The sequence below is a fragment of the Littorina saxatilis genome, linkage group LG15, assembly GCF_037325665.1.
Source record: "Littorina saxatilis isolate snail1 linkage group LG15, US_GU_Lsax_2.0, whole genome shotgun sequence".
Lineage (NCBI taxonomy): Eukaryota > Metazoa > Mollusca > Gastropoda > Littorinimorpha > Littorinidae > Littorina > Littorina saxatilis.
This window is the reverse complement of record NC_090259.1, coordinates 7,591,852-7,616,881: the sequence shown is the minus strand read 5'-3', so window position 1 is coordinate 7,616,881 and position 25,030 is coordinate 7,591,852. Positions and strand designations below refer to the sequence as shown.

The 25,030-nt window shown below is 40.8% G+C and overlaps 1 protein-coding gene across 2 annotated transcripts; it reads right to left on the bottom strand.

The window, feature by feature from the left end:
- Nucleotides 1-140: 140 nt before the first annotated feature.
- LOC138948393 (target of rapamycin complex 2 subunit MAPKAP1-like) lies at nt 141-23,090 on the bottom strand. 2 transcript variants are annotated; one of them, XM_070319926.1, is made up of 13 exons: nt 23,017-23,090; nt 21,002-21,185; nt 15,560-15,663; nt 14,085-14,201; nt 9,465-9,553; nt 8,058-8,141; nt 7,165-7,331; nt 6,049-6,219; nt 4,371-4,480; nt 2,991-3,098; nt 2,039-2,176; nt 1,670-1,801; nt 141-894 (listed from the first exon to the last, which is right to left on the bottom strand). In XM_070319926.1, exons 2-13 carry the CDS (start codon nt 21,172-21,174, stop codon nt 692-694), a joined length of 1,596 nt encoding a protein of 531 aa, XP_070176027.1. In that variant the 5' UTR covers nt 21,175-21,185; nt 23,017-23,090; the 3' UTR covers nt 141-691. The 2 variants fall into 2 exon arrangements, with proteins under 2 accessions (XP_070176027.1, XP_070176028.1); XM_070319927.1 differs by lacking the exon at nt 23,017-23,090 and adding an exon at nt 22,726-22,745.
- Nucleotides 23,091-25,030: the final 1,940 nt, after the last annotated feature.

The window sequence follows — 25,030 nt, the reverse complement described above, 5'->3', positions numbered from 1 at the left end:
AACTATTACACCTCCCCCCACAAAAAAACACCATTTCATCTCGACACGCTTGCAGACACAGATTGTAGTACACCAACTTTAACTTCTCTCAATAATGTAAGTAATAACATGAACACATTTGTACAATAAGTACAGGCACATACATTTTCATCTCTCTGTTTATTGTCATCTGAGATTCCTGAGTATTTTAAGTTAGTCCTTTTTTTCTTTTCTTTTTTCGCACAATGGGATACAATTGAACAGTAACATTCTCACTTTCTCACATAGCAACATCTCTCTCTCTCTTTCACTTCTTCAATAAGCAATTTCATTTAACTTTAACACACACACACACACACACACGCTCTCTCTCTCTCTCTCACTCTATCTTTGTGTTTCTCTCTGACGATCTTCATCAATAAACATTAAATTTCATTTAAATTTAGCAACAATCATTTCAACACAACCAGGTAGAAAGCCATTGATGATGATATTTTCTTCACACAGTAAGCGCTTAAGAAATCAGTGCTGACAAACACTTAGCTCTCTCTCTCCCCTCCACACTGCAATCATCTTGCAAATATACTGAAGACTCTTTATATACACATTAACATACACCTTGTAACAATCATGTTCAAAATCACACTGTCACCTGCGAATCAGGTGCAACAAATCAAAGCCTCCGTCACTCCAACCCTCCACCACACACTCTCTAAATGGAGTATTTGAGCGAGTCTCGCTTCCTCAGTTTGCGGTCCTGCGTAGTGATAAACTCTTTTCTGGCGGGGCTGAGACGCAGCTCCAGAATGTTCTTCAACTTCTGCACTATCTCCATGGCAACACCAACGTCGGCCTCAAAGTCGTGGTGCTTGTAGTTGTGCTCCGTCAAGTAGGTCAGGCGGAACACGCCACGGCCTGAAACAGTGGACAATACAATACAATAAAATGCGATAAAATACAAAATACAATGCAATACAATGCAATGCAATGCAAAACAATGCCATGCCATGCCATGCCATTCAATGCAATACAATACAATATAATACAATACAATAACATAACATACAATACAATACAATACAAAGCAATAAAGATAGCTTAGTAGGAAGCAACGCTAGTTTCAAACCAGTTTGTCGCTATCGGTTTGACCCCCACGTTCAGCGAGGGATTTATTTCCCACAGGCAACTTTGTGCAGACTCTCATTGGTGTGTGAAACCCCGATGTGCACGCATGGACACGATAAGATCCCAAGCTCACAGTGAAAACACGAATACAAGCATGCAGAAAAAAGGTTGTGTTGTGCGATTCTGTTGCTGTACGCTATCCCCCGGGATAGTAGCCCAAATTTACTAGAGGGAATTTGATAGTAAAAAAGATATACCAAATACAATACACTACACTTACACTGAACCAATTGAGACTTTATGGGTGTATAAAACATCATAACATTCATATACACACATCCACACACACACACACACACACACACACACACACACACACACACACACTCTCTCTCTCTCACTCATTCCCTCTCTCTCACTTCTTCTCTATCTATCTCCCTCCCTCCCTCCCTCCCTCTCTCACTCCTTCACTACCGCCTTCCCTCCCTCCCCTCTCTCTCTACCTCTCCACTCTCCCAATACATTCCTGCCAGCCTTCACATGACAACAAGACAAGGGTACTGACCGTTGGACTTTTTCTCCAGGAGGTCACAGTCAGCGATGCTGTCGGCTTCATGGGTGACTGGTTTCTGTCGGATGAGACGTATGGAGCTGCGTACCTGTACCGGGTCGATCTCCACTTTCTCCCCGCTGACACCTGCCACACACAACTCAACTGTTGATAAGTATGGTTTAAAAGTGTACGTATACTCTTGACTGACATATATGCAGGGAAATAGCTTATAGACACAAATAGCCATTGAAGTTGCTGATCAATACTCCATAGTAGCAGTGACACACAGGCACACGCACTCAGGCAAGTAGACAGAGAGACAGAAACACACACACACACACACACACACACACACACACACACACACACAAACACACACACCTAGCTGAACCTCGGTGTTGGCTCGGAGGCGGTGAACCATCATGACCATGAAGGACTTGTACTGGTGACTGGTGAGGGAGTCGGCCACGTGCGACAGTTCGTTGTGGTGTGGCGCTTCCTCCCGGTCGCCTCTCGTACCTTGCAACACACAGCCAAACACACTCTACAACAAATTCGCAACACACGTTCTCAACAATGCTGAATACAACTTCACTGTAAGCATGACTGAGAGCTCAAAGCAAGAAAGAAAGTCAAGTGGGAGAAGACAAATAGCCTAAGAGATACATTGTACACATTTTCAAGAGAGAAAAAAAGAAGAAAAAGGCTGCCGCTATAAATTCAAAAGCAGAATCACACTTTTCTCTGAATACACAGACAGTCAGACCGACAGTTTCCCCTCAATAGACAGTCAGACCGACAGTTTCCCCTCAATAGACAGTCAGACCGACAGTTTCCCCTCAATAGACAGTCAGACCGACAGTTTCCCCTCAATAGACAGTCAGACCGACAGTTTCCCCTCAATAGACAGTCAGACCGACAGTTTCCCCTCAATAGACAGTCAGACCGACAGTTTCCCCTCAATAGACAGTCAGACCGACAGTTTCCCCTCAATAGACAGTCAGACCGACAGTTTCCCCTCAATAGACAGTCAGACCGACAGTTTCCCCTCAATAGACAGTCAGACCGACAGTTTCCCCTCAATAGACAGTCAGACCGACAGTTTCCCCTCAATAGACAGTCAGACCGACAGTTTCCCCTCAATAGACAGTCAGACCGACAGTTTCCCCTCAATAGACAGTCAGACCGACAGTTTCCCTTCAATAGACAGTCAGAAAACCAGACAGACAAACAATCAGACGAACAGAGAGTTTTCCCTGAATCAACACAGTCAGACAGCCAGCCAGAAACAGCCAGACTCGGTATATATCCAGCCAGCCAGCCAGCCACTCACTGTTTTCCCTGACCATACAGAACTCCATGGTGTCCATGTGAGCCAGATTGGCGTCAAGGTCGATGGACACGCCGGGCTCACTCTGTTTCTCCAGGTTGTAGTAGAGACCTGGAACACACACACAGTAAAGTGTCACACACACACACACACACACACACACACACACACACACACACACACACACACACACACACACACACACAGAGTAAAGTGTCACACACACACACACACACATACACACACACACACACACACACACACACATGTGCAATAGAGTAACCATGTCAAAAAGACACACACACACGCATCAAGGTCGATGGTGACGTCAGACTCACTCTGTTTCTCCAGATTGCAGTATAAACCTGTTATACACACACACACACACACACACACACACACACACACACACACAGTAAAGTGTCAGAAAGACACAAACACATCAAGATCTATAGGCTCATTCTGCTTCTCTAAGTTGTAGCATCATTTTCATTTTCATGACTTTATTGTCCCATCCCTGGGAAATTGGGGTCGCTTCCTCCCTGTGGAAAGCTAGCAGCAACAGAGTTGCGCTACCCAGGTGTGTGCGTGTTTAGGTGTAATCAGCCACCTGCACTTATGGCAGAATGACTGAGGTCTTTTACGTGCCACAGTGGTGACACAGGGGTGGGACATGGATACCGTCTGAGTCTGCACATGCAGTTGACCCGTGTCGGTCCCGGCCCGGATTCGAACCTGCGAACCTAGGATCACAAGTCCAGTGCTCTACCCACAGAGCTACCGGGCTCTACCCACTGAGCTACCGGACTCTACCAACTGAGCTACCGGGCTCTACCCACTGAGCTATCAGGCTCTACCCACTGAGCTACCGGGCTCTACTCACTGAGCTACCGGGCTCTACCCACTGAGCTACCGGGCTCTACCAACTGAGCTACCGGGCTCTACCCACTGAGCTACCGGGCTCTACCCACTGAGCTACCGGGCTCTACCCACTGAGCTACCGGGCTCTACCCACTGAGCTACCGGGCTCTACCAACTGAGCTACCGGGCTCTACCCACGGGCTCTACCCACTGACCTACCGGGCTCTACCCACTGAGCTACTGAGCTACCGGGCTCTACCAACTGAGCTACCGGTCTCTACCCACTGACCTACCGGGCTCTACCCACTGAGCTACCGGGCTCTACCCACTGAGCTACCGGGCTCTACCCACTGAGCTACAGGGCTCTACCCACTGAGCTACAGGGCTCTACCCACTGAGCTACCAGGCCCCCAAATAAGCCTGTCACAAACACATAGAACCGTCTGCTACAGTAGAACCCAATTTTTCATGAAAATTTAAAGCTTCACTATCCACAGGTAAAAGAAGGTGTTGCATGTCTACCTGGGCGTGTCCTGATCTTCCTGCGGTTGATGACCTTCTCCAGGATGCTCCTCATGGGCATGTTGAGCGAGTCCACCTGGAACTTGTTGAACCCCCGGTTGGGAACGTTGCTGTCAAATACACACAGTGTTCGTCTTTTGATTTTTAAGCCGCACCTGTCTATAATGACTAACCAAGGTACTGACGACATTGATTCTAACTACCAAGATGTTTCTTCTTGACTCTCTCTTTTTTATATTTAGTCAAGTTTTGACTAAATATTTTAACATCGAGGGGGAATCGAAACGAGGGTCGTGGTGTATGTGCGTGTGTGTGTGTGTGTGTGTGTGTGTGTGTGTGTGTCTGTGTGTGTGTGTGTGTGTGTAGAGCGATTCAGACTAAACTACTGGACCGATCTTTATGAAATTTGACATGAGAGTTCCTGGGTATGAAATCCCCGAACGTTTTTTTCATTTTTTTGATCAATGTCTTTGATGACGTCATATCCGGCTTTTCGTGAAAGTTGAGGCGGCACTGTCACGCCCTCATTTTTCAACCAAATTGGTTGAAATTTTGGTCAAGTAATCTTCGACGAAGCCCGGACTTCGGTATTGCATTTCAGCTTGGTGGCTTAAAAATTAATTAATGACTTTGGTCATTAAAAATCTGAAAATTGTAAAAAAAAAATAAAAATTTATAAAACGATCCAAATTTACGTTTATCTTATTCTCCATCATTTGCTGATTCCAAAAACATATAAATATGTTATATTCGGATTAAAAACAAGCTCTGAAAATTAAATATATAAAAATTATTATCAAAATTAAATTTTCGAAATCAATTTAAAAACGCTTTCATCTTATTCCTTGTCGGTTCCTGATTCCAAAAACATATACATATGATATGTTTGGATTAAAAACACGCTCAGAAAGTTAAAACGAAGAGAGGTACAGAAAAGCGTGCTATCCTTCTCAGCGCAAGTACTACCCCGCTCTTCTTGTCAATTTCACTGCCTTTGCCGTGCGCGGTGGACTGACGATGCTACGGTCTTGCTGCGTTGCATTGCGTTCAGTTTCATTCTGTGAGTTCGACAGCTACTTGACTAAATATTGTATTTTCGCCTTACGCGACTTGTTTCTTCTTTTTTTTCTTCTTTTTTTTTCTTCTTCAGTAGTTGTAGTAAAAGTGGGGCAAGGGCAAGATGCAAAAAAGGATATCTATGCTTATTCTCGTTACCCTCGAAAAATAAAGAATTATCATTGTCTGTCATTGTCTGCTCCAAAGTGAAATGCAGCCATCAGCACGGGCCGCAACAAATCATGAACTCTGATGAGTATATTTTCGAAAGAAAAGGGTATCATACTGAACGCACACAGCACAACATACACATCAGAGTTAGTTGTTGGTGGCGATGGTAGGTCTAAGCTGATCACACGGCACAACATACACATCAGAGTTAGTTGTTGGTGGCGATGGTAGGTCTAAGCTGATCACACAGCACAACAAACACATGAGAGTTAGTTGTTGGTGGCGATGGCAGGTCTAAGCTGATCATCAGTTGGTTATCACTAAACCTGACACAGAATTATTTCCGGAACACATCTATTTAAACCAGGCATAATGATAAGATAAGAGATTTTATTACAACCAAGCGCAGTACACAGGAGGCAAAAACCAAAGAAGAAATGCAGGCACTCACATGGTGACGACGAAGGAGTGTTTGGGGATGATGGTGGGGGTACACTCCACCAGGGCTAGCTTGCCGAAGCCGAACTTGAGCACCGGCTCTCGGTTGTCGAGGCTGGGAAAGTCGGCATCCACTTCTCCATCGTCCTCCGCGATATGTAGACAGTAGTGGTTCACCCCGTGTCTGCACACAGAAATAACACTGTTGTAACATCTATATTGTTCTTTTTCCTTTTTTTCTGCATATATGCACATCTACATGTTTTAACATCTACATTCATGTCTCCATAACAAGGCAGGTAGGAAGTAGGAAGGCAGCCTCGGTCTGGCCTATGTCCTGTTTATAGGTCAGGGTCGGTTTTTTTGTGTTTTTTAGAGTTGCCTCCCTTGTTACCAAGGTGATGCTTAGTACAGCGTTCTAGCACTAAACTGAAGTAAATTGCTACATATGTGAGTTGGGATAAGATATGTAATTTAATTTGCATTCATGTCTCCATCGTCTTTCGGGATCTGCTCAGAGTAATAGATCACATTGTGTCCATGAAAAATTGGCCAATCAAAATCATCCCCAAGTTATGAATGTGAAATCTATCCAACCGTCTACACTTTCAGCAATGTACGTGCGGCGAACTTTCTGGACGATTCAGGAGCAATGTATCCCAATGTACTCTCTGGCTCTAAGCTAGACAACATCTCAGTTTGCATGCTCTTTCATTTGCTCACTTTCATTGGGCCAAAAAAAAAAATAGGTCTGTTTACGGTAACCCGACCGACCCTAGTTTTTTCGCGCGACCCTAGACTTTTTTTTGGCATTTGGGGAAAAAAAAAATAAATAAATCTTGGTTTTTTGGCAAAATAACGTAAAAATATGGTTTTTTGGAAAAAACAACAAAAAAAACAACAAAAAAATCCCGACCTACCGACCCTATTTTTTAGGCCTATGTTACCGTAAACAGACCTATTTTTTTTTTTGGCCTTATGCTTTCTGGCCTGGGAGAAGTCAGCTGAAAGACAGCCATTCGCTTAAACTTTTCGCACAACGACAACTTGCCTGCAAATTTTGTACCAAGAAAAATCGTTTGGAAGTGTTATGGCAATCTATAAAACTGCTAAAGAAGCAGGATCTTACTGCAGTTTTGGTTCGCGTCCCTCACAGGTGTACTGCCAGCAGATGAGACCAATCAGATCTTGCACCTTTGCCGTTGTTATGACAACCACTGTCATGGGGTACGCACGCTCCTTGGGTGGCGCCATCGTCAGGAAGATGTCGATCTTCTTCGTGGGAGTCACACACGACTGAAATTATCAAAAAACGAAAGCGATTAATGACATTTTTTCTTCCACTTGTTTCCATCATCAGAGAAATGCTCAACTGAAAGTGAGAAAACTTAACTAGATCAAGCAAACCCTTTCCCTTTACTTGTATCTTTAAAAGCATAAATCCTTTTTCTTTCTTTCCAAACATAGACACAAAATCTCTTTCCTTGCTATATTAATTGATTTCTGCATTATGCACAAACATACCTATACATACCCCAGTATTTACACCCCCGGTATAGGGGTGTGTATAGGTTTCACTCGATGTGTTTGTGTGTTTGTGGCGGTATTTGTGTGTTTGTGTTCGCAAGTAGATCTCAAGAATGAACGGACCGATCGTCACCAAACTTGGTGAACAGGTTCTATACATTCCTGAGACGGTCCTTACAAAAATTGGGACCAGTCAAACACACGGTTAGGGAGTTATTGGTGGATTAAAATTATACGACTTATAGACGGACACCCCCGTTAGTCAAAGGGAAATAACCATTCTCACTGCCACCAACTGAGAAGGTTATTTCCCTTTGACGGGGGTGTTTTTTCTATCAGAGGAATTTCTTGTTTTAAAACAAATTTGCACAAGCCTAAAATATATGTCCAGGGATTTTGAAATTGACAGATAAAAATCTAACACCTGAATTAGCATATGGGTCCCTACTGTTTTGTTGCACGGGGAATAATAAAGAGGAGATAAACCAGACTTACCCGTCCGTCAAACTTGGCGTACTCCATATAGGGGTTCTCCCCGTACTTGCTGAAGTCCTCCAGCAGCTTGCTCAGCTTGGACACCTGACACAGAAAACAGTGCAGTCTACAGCCGCTACGTCACGTCAAGTTCAGTCAACTCAAGGCAATTAGGCAAAGCAACTCAAGTCCAGTCCAGTCTTAACGTCAAGTCAATTCAAGTCCACTCAAGTCAACTCAACTTCAGTCCACTCAAGTCCAGTCCAGTCTTAACGTCAAGTCAATTCAAGTCCACTCAAGTCAACTCAAGTTCAGTCCACTCAAGTCCAGTCCAGTCCTAATGTCAAGTCTATTCAATTCAAGTCAACTCCAGTCCAGTCAAGTCCAGTCAAGTCTATTCAATTCAAGGCAAGACAAGACAAGACAAGTCCAGTCCTCAAGTCAAGTCTATTCAATTCAGGGCAAGGCAAGTTCAGTCCACTCAAGTCAAGTCAATTCAACTCCAGTCCACTCAAGTCAAGTCAGGTCCACTCAAGTCAAGGCAAGGCATTTTGGGTAATTTCATCCAGTCCTGTGAGGTAACCCTCCTTGACATTCAGGTTGCTATCACCAGGGAGAAAGGAAGCTACTAAGAACAGTTCAAGGCTATGTTTATTTGGTCTTATTCCTGCATGAACGCGTTCTTATTGTCCAAGCCTTGAGACTTTCTCCATGAACTTTGGATCTTTATTTAAATAAATCCCTTGCGGAAGCTGGAATCTGTCAGGAAGAGAAAGACCAACAATATTGAATCCTGAGAGCAGTATCACCGACTAGGTGAGTAAAAGAATGAAGCTTTTCACAAGAGATACACAGCGGAACCCCCATTTTAAGACTCCCTCCCTTTTAAGACCTAATGTTTTCTCAGACTTTCTCTTCATAATCTCTTCTTCTTCTGCGTTCATGGGCTGAAACTCCCACGTACACTCGTGTTTTTGCACGAGTGGAATTTTACGTGTATGACCGTTTTTTACCCCGCCATTTAGGCAGCCATACGCCGTTTTTCAGAGGAAGCATGCTGGGTATTTTCGTGTTTCTATAACCCACCAAACTCTGACATGGATCACAGGATCTTTTTCGTGCGCACTTGGTCTTGTGCTTGCGTGTACACACAGGGGGGGGGGGGGGGGAGGGTGTTCGGACACCGAGGAGAGTCTGCACACAAAGTTGACTTGAGAAATAAATCTCTCGCCGAACGTGGGGACGAACTCACGCTGACAGCGGCCAACTGGATACAAATCCAGCGCGCTACCGACTGAGCTACATCCCCACCCTTCATAATCTCTGTAACTGTACCCGCATTTTAAGACTCCCTCCTTTAATTAAGACTTGATTTTCTCAGACTTTTGAGGGACTAAAAGGGTGATCCCACTGTACTTGGTGTCTGACCTTCTTCGGTGTTTCACCCTCTGTGGCGTCCCCGTCAGGTGTGATGACGGCAACTTCCTTTTTCTCAAACAAACTCGCTCGCTCCTCCACTGAAAAATGCACATCCAGATCAATCAATATATGTATGCTTTACTGATGCTTCTGCTTCCTATACAAACTTCACTTTACTTTACTGATGCTTCTGCTTCCTATACACACTTTACTTTACTGATGTTTCTGCTTCCTATACACACTTTACTTTACTGATGCTTCTGCTTCCTATACACACTTTACTTTACTGATGCTTCTGCTTCCTATACACACTTTACTTTACTGATGCTTCTGCTTCCTATACACACTTTACTTTACTTTACTTTTTTTTCTTTTTTTTACACACTTTACTTTACTTTACTGATGTTTCTGCTTCCTATACACACTTTACTTCACTTTACTGATGTTTCTGCTTTCTATACACACTTTACTTCACTTTACTGATGTTTCTGCTTTCTATACACACTTTACTTCACTTTACTGATGTTTCTGTTTTCTATACACACTTTACTTCACTTTACTGATGTTTCTGCTTTCTATACACACTTTACTGATGTTTCTGCTTTCTATACACACTTTACTGATGTTTCTGCTTTCTATACACACTTTACTGATGTTTCTGCTTTCTATACACACTTTACTGATGTTTCTGCTTTCTATACACACTTTACTGATGTTTCTGCTTCCTATACACACTTTACTTCACTTTACTGATGTTTCTGCTTTCTATACACACTTTACTGATGCTTCTGCTTCCTATACACACTTTACTGATGTTTCTGCTTTCTATACACACTTTACTGATGTTTCTGCTTCCTATACACACTTTACTTCACTTTACTGATGTTTCTGCTTTCTATACACACTTTACTTCACTTTACTGATGCTTCTGCTTCCTATACACACTTTACTGATGCTTCTGCTTCCTATACACACTTTACTTCACTTTACTGATGTTTCTGCTTTCTATACACACTTTACTTCACTTTACTGATGTTTCTGCTTTCTATACACACTTTACTGATGTTTCTGCTTTCTATACACACTTTACTGATGTTTCTGCTTTCTATACACACTTTACTGATGTTTCTGCTTTCTATACACACTTTACTGATGTTTCTGCTTTCTATACACACTTTACTGATGTTTCTGCTTTCTATACACACTTTACTTCACTTTACTGATGTTTCTGCTTTCTATACACACTTTACTGATGTTTCTGCTTTCTATACACACTTTACTGATGTTTCTGCTTCCTATACACACTTTACTTCACTTTACTGATGTTTCTGCTTTCTATACACACTTTACTGATGTTTCTGCTTTCTATACACACTTTACTTCACTTTACTGATGTTTCTGCTTTCTATACACACTTTACTGATGTTTCTGCTTTCTATACACACTTTACTGATGTTTCTGCTTTCTATACACACTTTACTGATGTTTCTGCTTTCTATACACACTTTACTGATGTTTCTGCTTTCTATACACACTTTACTTCACTTTACTGATGTTTCTGCTTTCTATACACACTTTACTTCACTTTACTGATGCTTCTGCTTCCTATACACACTTTACTGATGCTTCTGCTTTCTATACACACTTTACTGATGTTTCTGCTTTCTATACACACTTTACTGATGCTTCTGCTTTCTATACACACTTTACTGATGCTTCTGCTTCCTATACACACTTTACTGATGCTTCTGCTTTCTATACACACTTTACTGATGCTTCTGCTTTCTATACACACTTTACTGATGTTTCTGCTTTCTATACACACTTTACTGATGTTTCTGCTTTCTATACACACTTTACTGATGTTTCTGCTTTCTATACACACTTTACTGATGTTTCTGCTTTCTATACACACTTTACTGATGTTTCTGCTTCCTATACACACTTTACTGATGTTTCTGCTTTCTATACACACTTTACTGATGTTTCTGCTTCCTATACACACTTTACTTCACTTTACTGATGTTTCTGCTTTCTATACACACTTTACTTCACTTTACTGATGCTTCTGCTTCCTATACACACTTTACTGATGCTTCTGCTTTCTATACACACTTTACTGATGTTTCTGCTTTCTATACACACTTTACTGATGCTTCTGCTTTCTATACACACTTTACTGATGCTTCTGCTTCCTATACACACTTTACTGATGCTTCTGCTTTCTATACACACTTTACTGATGCTTCTGCTTTCTATACACACTTTACTGATGCTTCTGCTTCCTATACACACTTTACTTTACTGATGCTTCTGCTTCCTATACACACTTTACTTCACTTTACTGATGTTTCTGTTTTCTATACACACTTTACTGATGCTTCTGCTTCCTATACACACTTTACTTCACTTTACTGATGTTTCTGTTTTCTATACACACTTTACTTCACTTTACTGATGTTTCTGCTTTCTATACACACTTTACTGATGTTTCTGCTTTCTATACACACTTTACTGATGTTTCTGCTTTCTATACACACTTTACTGATGTTTCTGCTTTCTATACACACTTTACTGATGTTTCTGCTTTCTATACACACTTTACTGATGTTTCTGTTTTCTATACACACTTTACTTCACTTTACTGATGTTTCTGTTTTCTATACACACTTTACTTCACTTTACTGATGTTTCTGCTTTCTATACACACTTTACTTTACTTTACTGATGTTTCTGCTTTCTATACACACTTTACTGATGTTTCTGCTTTCTATACACACTTTACTTCACTTTACTGATGTTTCTGCTTTCTATACACACTTTACTTTACTTTACTGATGTTTCTGCTTTCTATACACACTTTACTGATGTTTCTGCTTTCTATACACAGTTTACTGATGTTTCTGCTTTCTATACACACTTTACTTTACTGATGCTTCTGCTTCCTATACACACTTTACTTTACTTTACTGATGCTTCTGCTTCCTATACACACTTCACTTTACTTTACTGATGCTTCTGCTTCCTATCAGACTTCACTTCACTTTTTTTTTTTTAATTTTATACACACTTTACTTTACTTTACTGATGTTTCTGCTTCCTATACAGACTTCACTTTACTTTACTTTTTTTTCTTTTTTATACACACTTTACTTTACTTTACTGATGTTTCTGCTTTCTATACAGACTTCACTTTACTTTACTTTTTTTTCTTTTTTATACACACTTTACTTTACTTTACTGATGTTTCTGCTTTCTATACAGACTTCACTTTACTTTACTTTTTTTTCTTTTTTATACACACTTTACTTTACTTTACTGATGTTTCTGCTTCCTATACAGACTTCACTTTACTTTACTTTTTTTTCTTTTTTATACACACTTTACTTTACTTTACTGATGTTTCTGCTTCCTATACAGACTTCACTTTACTTTACTTTTTTTTCTTTTTTATACACACTTTACTTTACTTTACTGATGTTTCTGCTTCCTATACAGACTTCACTTTACTTTACTTTTTTTTCTTTTTTATACACACTTTACTTTACTTTACTGATGCTTCTGCTTTCTATACAAACTTCACTTTACTTTACTTTTTTTTCTTTTTTTATACACACTTTACTTTACTTTACTGATGTTTCTGCTTCCTATACAGACTTCACTTTACTTTACTTTTTTTTCTTTTTTATACACACTTTACTTTACTTTACTGATGCTTCTGCTTTCTATACAAACTTCACTTTACTTTACTTTTTTTTCTTTTTTTATACACACTTTACTTTACTTTACTGATGTTTCTGCTTTCTATACAGAGTCACACAACGTAAAAGCAGTCAATACAGTCCAATAAAACTGGACTTGTTTCAAGGCCCTGCTCTCTCAGGTTTTCTGTTCACAACATGTCAATTTACCACAAATTAATGACGACATCTATGATTATCTGAGATTTGGGTGGTCTTACATTCTTTTCTTTTTTTTCTTTTTGTTTGTTGTTGTTGCGAGTTTATACAGACATTTATTTTCAAAAGATGTTACACTTGTGGTAGCAATTAACAGACGAATTCAGGAAATAACTCTGTAGTTTTGTTTTTTATTGGTAGTGGAAACGCATTTCCTTGGAAACATCAAGGTCTTACATTTTTGTTGATTAAAGACTGTCTTCCTCATGCCTTCCTAGACTTTGTGTTTATTACAAAGTGTTTGTAAATATACCTCCACTTCAGGAGTCAACCTTTTCTGAATCTCCCAATTTCATGCAGCATTATTAGACTCCCCAATTTAACACTTACCCCTACCTGCATTCTCAGAAAGTTTGTTCCCAACGTCTGACAATTTAACACTTACCCCTACCTGCATTCTCAGAAAGTTTGTTCCCAACGTCTGAGAATTTACTTCCGTTTTAAGGACTCCTTCTTTAACTTTGCGAAATGTCCAGCAGTGTCAACACAGGGGCAGCATCATCGTTTCAAGGTCACATAGCAGATGGACCAGATGGACCGTTTTACAGGTGAGAAGCCTGTTACAGTTGAACCCCCCTTTAAAAACAAAACATTTTAAGACTCCCTCCTTTTTAAGACCTGATTTTCTAAGATTTCTGGAGGTCTTATAAGGGGGGTTCCACTGTATTACCTGTGAGAGTGACGGGAGCGTCTTTCCAGGGGATGGACTTGACCTTGCCCTTGGCCTGCTTGTCCTTCCTCATGATGTCCAGTCGCTGTGCCGTGTTGGACCGGCGACGATGGGCTCCTGATGACAACATCACATGTCCTCAGTACATCACACTGACCACAGCTTCAGTAACTGACCACAACTAAAGTACACCTCTCTACTTTACACTACAGTCATCATCATCATCACCATCACCATCACCATCACCATCATCATCATCATCATCATCATCATCATCATCATCATCATCATCATCATCATCATCATCATCATCATCATCATCATCATCATCATCATCATCATCACCATCACCATCATCATCAGTCCCCTGACTGTGGGAGTCGTTGGGGGGACATGATAGGGCTTTCTTTTCTTTCTTTATTTGGTGTTTAACGTCGTTTTCAACCACGAAGGTTATATCGCGACGGGGAAAGGGGGGAGAGGGGATAGAGCCACTTGTCAATTGTTTCTTGTTCACAAAAGCACCAATCAAAAATTTGCTCCAGGGGCTTGCAACGTAGTACAATATATGACCTTACTGGGAGAATGCAAGTTTCCAGTACAAAGGACTTAACATTTCTTACATACTGCTTGACTAAAATCTTTACAAACATTGACTATCTATACAAGAAACACTTAACAAGGGTAAAAGGAGAAACAGAATCCGTTAGTCGCCTCGTACGACATGCTGGGGAGCATCGGGTAAATTCTTCCCCCTAACCCGCGGGGGGCATGATAGGGCTGAGGAGGAAGAAACCCTTCTCAAGGCTTACACGAAAGTACACTACAGTAAACATTTCTGTTAGTCTTACAGTCAGATAAGAGACAGCACAGTGTTTGCAATTAAACTGTTCTTTCATTAATGAAAGCATGACCGATATGTGTTTTCCTTCACTCTTGCTCGCTTTTTTCTACTACCTTTGAAGCAGTGTATCTTGTATGTAACATATGCAAGTTCGTATAAGGTGTTCACAACAACAATGGATGTTTTTCATATATATTTAAAAAAAGCCGCTTTGCTCATAAGACAAAAACCAATTCAGGCATTCCCCGATGCACTCTTTTCTGTTTTTATTTCTGGTCAGATGAATGTTAACCCCCAAAATACGTGACCAACCACTTAAATTTGTATGCCCCAAAACTTTCATAAGTGTACAACAACAACAAAAATTTCAACTGCGATGTCCTGGTCTCCATCACGACAAGTTTCAGGTTCATGTGTATTAGGTGCCTGTGTTTCAGGTGCAGGGCCTAGCATTGGAAAAAGTGAGATAGGCGTATAAAAACTCAAAAATCCTTGAAAATCAGGAATTCCGATTAATTCCTTCTTAAAAGACCACCCCCCCCCCTTCCCCCCCCCCCCCCCCCAAAAAAATATGTTGGTGTATACAAAGCTAAGCCCTGAGGTGTCTGTGTTTCAGGTGCCTGTGTCTCACCATAATCCATGTCCGGCAGAATGTCGTGTGAGTGAGACAGAAAATCTCCATCCCCGGAGTCCATTCCCTCGACTCCCTCGCTTCCGCCGCTGTCCGACATGTCCCTGGGGGCAACAGTCAGTAACACAAAGTTCACCTCATCAAAGCTACAGTGGAACCCCCCTTTTAACATTTAACCTTCGCCGGCACTCGTGGGTCCGTGCGGACCCAGAAGGGTGTTTGATTGCAAATATCTCTTAAACGAGTTGGAATTTTTTAAGGAGCTTTTAGAAATGCCTCAGACACCCAACAAGCTATCATCTCCTAAAAGCTCATTAAATTTCAGTGCTAATTAATTAATTAATTAATGGTCAAATTTAGACTACACACGGAAGCATTCGTGGGGACGTGCGGACCCATACTTTTCAAAGAAGGAAAAGCGTGTATACCCTTCCGAGGCACTCGTGGGGCCGTGCAGACCCATACTTCTCAAAGAAGGAAAAGCGTGTATACCCTTCCGAGGCACTCGTGGGGCCGTGCAGACCCATACTTCTCAAAGAAGGAAAAGCGTGTATACCCTTCCGAGGCACTCGTGGGTCCGTGCGGACCCATATTTCTCAAAGAAGGAAAATTGTGCTAACCCTTCCGTGGCACTCGTGGGGCCATGCAGACCCATAATATTTTAATTGTTCCAAATACCGTGTATAATTAATTAATTATCACTGAAATTTAATGAGCTTTTAGGAGATGATAGCTTTTTAGGTGTCTGAGGCATTTCTAAAAGCTCATTAAAGAATTCCAACACGTTTAGGAGATATTTGCAATCAAACACCCTTCTGGGTCCGCACGGACCCACGAGTGCGTCCGTGTGTAGTCGATAACGAGTGCCGGCGAAGGTTAAGGGGAGGCACTGGTGTTAAAAGTGATTTTTTTTGTTTCTTAACTCTTGGGTCAACAAATGTTTCAGAATTTAAGTACTCAGTCCATCCCCTGAGAAAATGAAAAAAAATAAAAATTTGGACCATCGGTTGCCATGGTAGCAATCCAAGATGGCCACCAAACTGCCTCTTTTTAAAACCCTAAGGCTTTTTTAAAACTGCATGAAATTTTGTTTTGATGCTTGTTATTTATACTTTAGCACAATGCCGAGAAACTGATAGAGTCGTTTTTTGATATCTCAAGTCATTTAAAAAATATCAGTGATGAAAGTGAGTGATGTCGATAACGAGTGCCGGCGAAAAAACGCCCCCGGCAGGTTTCATGGTATTAGGCCATTTTGATAGTCTCAGATTTGCTTAGTCTTTTAAATCCATATCTGTGAGAATCTGCTGTATTTGTTGTATTAACATGCAAACTAGTTGTTGTTTAAATACTTTTTTGAAAATAAAAGTTGAAATTTTTTATAATGTGTTTATTTATGTGCGTGTGAATGGCAGACCTGTTTACCCCCTCAAATGAAAATCAGGAATGCAACTGGTACTTTTCCGTAATTTGAGGCATCTTTGAGTAATCTTTTTTATCAACCATAAACCAGCTTGAAAACGATTAAACGACACGTTAATTCGCGCGCTACCATGCAAAACAAGTACAAAATTGTTAATCATGTTTAACAGTATTGTACTACACACACAGATGCTCGATCACACACACCACAAACACACAACACAAGACACCTGATATATATATGCAAGTTAACAAAGACAAGTTTACTTTATCTATAAAAAAAATTAAAAAAACAGTATTCAGGGGCGGAGCAAGAGAGCTAGAGAGGGGGGGGGGGTTTAAACCTGGGGTCCAGGGTTTGGGGGGTCTGGCTGAAGAATTTTAGCTATTTTATTAACAATTTGTGGCTTATCCTTGATTTTAAACATGATAAACTGGTGTCAGCAGCCACTCATTATTTCTTTTAAAGTTAGTATTAAATAATGGCAATTTATCTTCATTGATATCTGCTCCCGACAACAACAACAATTTCACAGACAGAAAATGTTTTGTTTTGTTTTTCTCCACAGACTGAATTTTTGTGTTTTTTGTTGTTTTTTTGACAGCAAGGGGCCGGGGGGGGGGGGGGGGTCCGGAACCCCAGTAACATCCCCCCACCCCCCACCCCTACTCCGCCCTTGGACTATTTACAGTCAAGATGCATGTGAACAACACCTTACATTCTGTCACATCAGACATCCTGCATTAAAACCAGTCATAATAACTCTCTCCAGAAGCTACCTTTAATTTTAGAGGACCGATTCGTTTATTTCATTTAAACATTTTGTTGTAAGTTTTTCGATTCAAAGAACTGTGATCTTTGCTATATTGGAGAAATATTAATGGAGATCAGTTTTAGACTCAGAAAGACTTGAATTTCGGCAACAGCGCAAGTCACTGATGAGCTCGACCATAGACCTACATCTATGTCTCTGGCGCGACTGACCGTAGTGAGAGATCGGTTCGCAGGTCTGGGAGATTCTGTGGAAGTAGAGACCTAGGCAGGGCCGGACCAAATGAGTTGTAAGGGGGGGGGGTTCCTTCTTTTTTGGGGGGGCAAATCAGCGAAGTGGCAAAGCCACAAGCGCGCGACTGCAAAGCAGGCGCGCGAACTGAACTAGGGGGGTCCGGGGGCATGCTCCCCCGGAAAATTTTTGAAAAATCTGTGCAATCTGGTGCATTCTGGGCCTTGTTTTGAGGGTTAAGAGCAGCATTGTTTTGGTGCTAAAACTAGTAAAAAAAAAAAACCCACTCAAAGCAAGGTAGGCCTACATGCTTTTTCCAGGGGTGGGGTTCCGGAACCCCTGGAACCCCCCCCCCCCCCTGGGTCCGGCCCTGCTAGGTCAAATAAACTCGATGCGAAGCAGGCTCATGTTTTGCCAAACATAATTTCGTGTTTTTGTTTGTTTCCATGTTCATTTGTGTACTGCATTTTGTTAAAACTAATGCTGCGTCTAACCTCGGGACACGTGCCGCGACGTGACTCGTATTCTAACTGACTAGCTTTGTTGTTGCACTGATCTCAAGTCGATCACCAAAATGAATGTGGTTCGCTCTTCTTAAACTTCACCGCCACTTGACTTAATAGTTTTGCCGATATTTCTGTACAACTTTTGCTTTTTTTGGTTGGCATTTCGTCCCCACAGAGATCGGCCCTATTATTACCCTTCGGACGGACCTACAGTGTCGATCTCAAAACCGCGGAATCCGACAAATACCTTGCTGTGCACATGCGCAGAAAAGGCTGTTTCGGTCAGCCTTGAAATCACAGTCCTGGTGACTACCACAATTTCGACTTCGAATTTTCATGCACGAAAAAGGTTCTCTCGACCGCAATTTCCGGAATTTTCGGTAGATTTCCGTAATACCGGAATTTAGACCCCAAATCCGTAATAATTCCGGACAATCCGGGAGGGTAAACAGGTCTGGAATGGTGGCGATCGTCAAAATACGGACGGATGAATTTACTTTTGCCACAGCATCACTAAACAAAGAACTAAATTCCAACACACACATGCACAAGTATCAATGCTGTGGTGGTTGAGAGTGCCAGAACACATTGAAATGATTGTTTTTCAACAACAATCGATATCCATAACACAAATTCTAACTTATACTAGCTCCGCAAAAAAAATGTATGGGGATTCGGATCTGTCCGTCCGCATAGCGATATCAAGAGCATCGAAACTAATTGTGATTTCACAGGACAAAAACACAAGTTTACCTAATTTTGTATACTGTAAATACAAGTTTGTGCACCCTTGAAGTGAGTTATAATGTTGCCGAGGTCAATTTGCCCTTTGATCGAGGCACGGTGACCCGAGTTTCAAAGTTGCGATCCTGTCCGTCTAAACAATGTAACGATCGCCACATTTTTCTTTTCATTCAAAAACTAACCGTTTGGGGAGGAAGTGACCTCACGTTGTTTTACGTTGACGCTCGCGCTCGACAGAAAAAGACCGCAACAGTTTTTCAGTTAAAAAAATCGCAAAGTAATTACATTTTCTGAGGTTTTCTAGTGTCCGTCTAGTAACAATCGCCACTCTAGCGATCGCCACTGAGTGTTAAAGTCACATTTAACTCCATTTTCGACTGTTTTAAGAAACTATTTTGACGCTCAATCGTCACGTTTCAGTGTCGAAACACGTACTGTGCATTTGCAATCAGCCGGTGTGTCCAAACTGAAATGCGAGTGATGCCTCGATTTGTGGCGATCGCTCACGTGGTTGACGGACAGAAATACCTTCTTAGGGGGTAGGGGAACAGTTACTCCTCCATACAATAATGGTGTTTACAAATGATTGCAAACTTGTCTCTTTATAAACTGTTCAGACATGTCTTCTCTTCAATAATTTTCAGTTTTGCTCGGTTTGTTAATCAGGAGCACCCTGCAGTAAATGTTTCATCTGTGACAATGCTCGAAATGTTGACGTAATTCCAATGCCCATATCCTTCTCTTGTTACCTCATCTAGCCAAAACCATTGAAGATAGAAAGACATTTATTGAACAAACTAGATGCACAACACCAGTCTTAACACGTTTTGGTCTTACATGTATATGAAAATATTGATGGCCATGGAATGGTTTGAAAAAAAGACGGTTTTTTCCTTCAAAACGGTCTAGGTCTGCCGGAAGTCGTATTTTTTCAAACCATTCATTTGAGAATCAATATTTTGATGTACATACAAGAACAAAACTTGTTAAGAATGATGTGGGGCATATTTTTTGTTCAATAAATGTCTTTCTATCTTCAACGGTTTTGGCTATATGAGCTATATGCATGCATAGGATGACCGTATTGCTTTTTTTGCGTTTTCAGGGTATGCCGCTTTGCGCCTGGTTTTTAGATATAAATAAGGACCAGGACTATAAAAATTTTTACTGTTTTTAGTTGTAACAAACTCACTTTGTTGGAAAAACATGTCCTTTGAATTGTGTGCCAACATTTATTTTGTAGAATTTGAGTGTGTAAATAGTAAATTGCTGAACACAATACTGTGAAACCTGCCCCCCCCAAAACGGTATAACTTCTCAATAAATATTTTTTTCAAGAAATCACTCTATCAGTTTCTGCAAAATAACACACTCAAGATGTATGCAAAGTTTCAACAACGCAAGTTCATTAGAAAAAAAGCCTTAGGCTTTTGAAGTGACAAAAAAGTAGTTTTGAGAAAATACACAAAATGTGAAGAAAATGTATTTTTTGTACACAAACGTTTATGAAACATGTAACAAAACAACACTAACAAAACAACAAGTCTTGCTTAGTTACACAAGAAAAACAGAAACTAAATTCAACAAAATTTAAAATAACAAGACCCAGTGTTCTGCTAGCACCAAGGAAACTGTTCGAAGGTCACAATGATCAACTCTCATCCGTTATGTGCACGCTGCGTAAAGTATGCCCATCCATAACTCCCAACTTGTTATCAGTGAAGCCTTTTATCTTGTACTTTACTTTATCCTGTAACATTGCCTACCGTTTCAAATAGGCTCCAGTGGAGCCCCTGTAACCTGCTCTCTGCGTGTTGTTGTTGTTGTTGTTGCTGCTCTCACACTCCATGATCAGCTCACACATGCTGGTGTCATCACTGGTGATGAACGAGTGGCGGATGTGGGCGATGAGGAAGTCGATGTTGTCCATCATCGCCATGGTTACAGCTCCTTTAAAAAGCAAAAGTCATTCAAAAGAAGACATTTAATCTAGCATTGCCACATCGCCCAGCGTCAACTGAGGACACAGTGAAAAGGCACTTTTTTTTCACTTTGAGTGAAAAATAATTGGCATGATTGATGTTTGTGAGTCACATATTATGTATCAAATGAAAAAGGAATGAATAAAGAAATGATTCAAAAACAAAGTTTACTGTATGAAATTAACAAAAGATGTGTTTGGGAATATTTTGAGTGTGAAAGTGCGTGTTCATCTTCACTGCCTCTCGCGGCCATTTTCGGGTCACTCTTAGCAGACGACCAGTTCATTTCAAACTGCTCGGAATACCGTAATTTTCATTGGAGGGCTGTGATATTTTGCAACCAATCAGAGAAAGCTTTACATCTTTCCCATTCAAAAAACCGCGACCCACCAGAAGCTACATCTCCGTCAGCATGACGGTGAATATTACTCGTGTGAGTTTCACTAAAATTTGGTCTGAAAACTTCCATCGGCATACACGGTTCAAATGCAGTTTGTAAAACATTAACTTCTGTTTCATTTAAGCCAAAAATAAAAAGAATCGAGCGAGAAATGACTTATTCCCAACGATTATGCTGCGCAAAACTGGACCCGAAAAATTCGAAACTCGGCCGATCAAAAGCCTGAAGAGGTTGCGATCTCGGCTCGCTCAAAGCAAAGTGATTTCGAACTAAAATGACCATATCTTGCGAACTACTGCACCGATTTAAATAAAACAAATTGCTACGTGCTCAAAATTTTGATCTCTTTAAAATGGTGTGTTTCTTGTCATTCAACCATTAATTTCAAAATGTCATGTGTCATTGCTACATTTATGTGAATCCCAAACTGACAACCATCTGGCAGTCGCAATTTACCCCCGATTGTCACGCAGAATGAATCTAAAAAAGACGGGCGGTGTGGCCTATAGGCTATAGTGGATAAGACATCAGTCTCCAAATCAGAAGGTCGTGAGTTTAAATCCACGCTGCGGCCGCCTGGTGGGTTAAGAGTGGAGATTATTCCAATCTCACAGGTCAATTTATGCGCAGACCTGCTAGTGCCTTAACCCCCTTTCAGCCTTTGTGTGTACACGCAAGCACAAGACCAAGTGCGCACGGAAAAGATCCTGTAACCCATGTCAGAGTTCGGTGGGTTAAAGAAGCTCAAAAATACTCAGCATGCCTCCCCCGACAGCAGTGTATGGCTACCTGAAACGGTCATACACATAAAAACCCACTCTCAAAAACATGAGTGAACGTGGGAGTTTCAGCCCATGAACGAAAGAAGAAGAAACTGAAAATTGCCCCATAATATACAGAATAATATCGACGTGGAGATGCAACTTCATGGCATTGTGGCAGTGGCACACGGTTTTACTTTAATACTGTAAATACAGAGTGAGAGAGAGCGAGCGAGTGAGAGAGAGCGAGCGAGTGAGAGAGAGCGAGCGAGAGAGAGAGAGAGAGGTTCCGTAAAGTTTTGTTTCAAAACATCTGACGTTGAAAGATACGAAATAATAAATCAAACCTGTTGCAACAAGTAAACCACTGTTTACAACTTAGTACAGCAGACAGACATGAGCCACTCACTGACTCAGCCAGTGATGAGGTGACACTGACGGACCACAATCGGAATGAACCAACTTACCAAGTAATTACTGCTCTCCAGTGAAAACAGCAAAGTGTGTACGGTGCTTATCCGGCGTTTCTGTTTTCCACGAAATGCTTCTCAACACGAAATACTTTTGTAAAGACTATAACGTCCCAAATGTACAGACGAAAACATCTTCACCTTATCAGGTAGGCGCACAAAACATACCTGATCACACCCAAATAGCTTGCACGAAATTTTGTTGTTTGTGTCTTCTGCCTGCAGGAAGTCTTCGTTGGTTATGCCCCCTGACACGGGGTTCACATTGGCTCAGCGGTATGGGCTCTGCAGAAACCGTCATCGATGTTCTAATGTTGTTGTTCTTCTTCTAATGAGTTCACTCATTTTTCTGAAAATACACCAAGTTTCTTTGAGAATACATGTACTGTGTTTATGTGTGTGCGCACATGTGCCGTGCCAGTGTGCGCCCGCACGGTGCCAGTGTTTGTTTGTGTTTCTCAGTGTCTGTCATGCTGTTTGTGTGTTTTTATCTGCATCTCTGACATCACAGTCTCAGCAAGGATGTAAACAAACACTGGATGTGTCAGAAACAAAGGCAGTGGACATGGTTAGTAGGGGAAGGGCTCCTAATATGGACCACTTTTTACATTTAGTCAAGTTTTGACTAAATGTTTTAACGTAGAGGGGGGAATCGAGACGAGGGTCGTGGTGTATGTGTGTGTGTGCGTGTGTGTCTGTCTGTGCGTGTGTGTGTGTGTAGAGCGATTCAGACCAAACTACTGGACCGATCTTTATGAAATTTGACATGAGAGTTCCTGGGAATGATATCCCTGGACGTTTTTTTCTTTTTTGCGATAAATACATTTGATGACGTCATATCCGGCTTTTTGTAAAAGTTGAGGCGGCACTGTCACACCCTCATTTTTCAATCAAATTGATTGAAATTTTGGCAAAGCAATCTTCGACGAAGGCCGGACTTCGGTATTGCATTTCAGCTTGGTGGCTTAAAAATTAATTAATGACTTTGATCATTAAAAATCTGAAAATTGTAAAAAAAAAAAATTTTTATAAAACGATCCAAAATTACGTTCATCTTATTCTTCATCATTTTCTGATTCCAAAAACATATAAATATGTTATATTTGGATTAAAAACAAACTCTGAAAATTAAAAATATAAAAATTATGATCAAAATTAAATTTTTGAAATCAATTTAAAAACACTTTCATCTTATTCCTTGTCGGTTCCTGATTCCAGAAACATATAGATATGATATGTTTGGATTAAAAACACGCTCAGAAAGTTAAAACGAAGAGAGGTACAGAAAAGCGTGCTATCCTTCTCAGCCCAACTACTACCCAGCTCTTCTGGTCAATTTCACTGCCTTTGCCACGAGCGGTGGACTGACGATGCTACGAGTATACGGTCTTGCTGAAAAATTGCATTGCGTTCAGTTTCATTCTGTGAGTTCGACAGCTTGACTAAATGTTGTCTTTTCGCCTTACACGACTTGTTTACATTTAGTCAAAACGACTAAATGTTTTAACATAGAGGGGGAATCGAGACGAGGGTCTTGGTGTGTGTGTGTGTGTGAATGTGTGTGTGTGTGTGTGTGTGTGTAGAGCGATTCAGACCAAACTACTGGACCGACCTTTATGAAATTTGACATGAGAGTTCCTGGGAATGATATCCCCAGACATTTTTTTATTTTTTTCGATAAATACTTTTGATGACGTCATATCCGGCTTTTTGTAAAAGTTGAGGCAGCACTGTCACACCCTCATTTTTCAATCAAATTGATTGAAATTTTTGTAAAGCAATCTTCGACGAAGGCCGGACTTCGGTATTGCATTTCAGCTTGGTGGCTTAAAAATTAATTAATGACTTTGGTCATTAAAAATCTGAAAATTTTAATTTTTTTTTTTTTTTAGTATAAAACGATCCAAATTTACATTCATCTTATTCTACATCCTTTCCTGATTCCATAAACATATAAATATGTTATATTTGGATTAAAAACAAGCTCTGAAAATTAAAAATATAAAAATTATGATCAAAATTAAATTTCCGAAATCCATTTAAAAACAATTTCATCTTATTCCTTGTCAGTTCCTGATTCCAAAAACATATAGATATGATATGTTTGGATTAAAAACACGCTCAAAAATTTAAAACGAAGAGAGGTACCAGAATAGCGTGCTATGCAGCACAGCGAAACCAC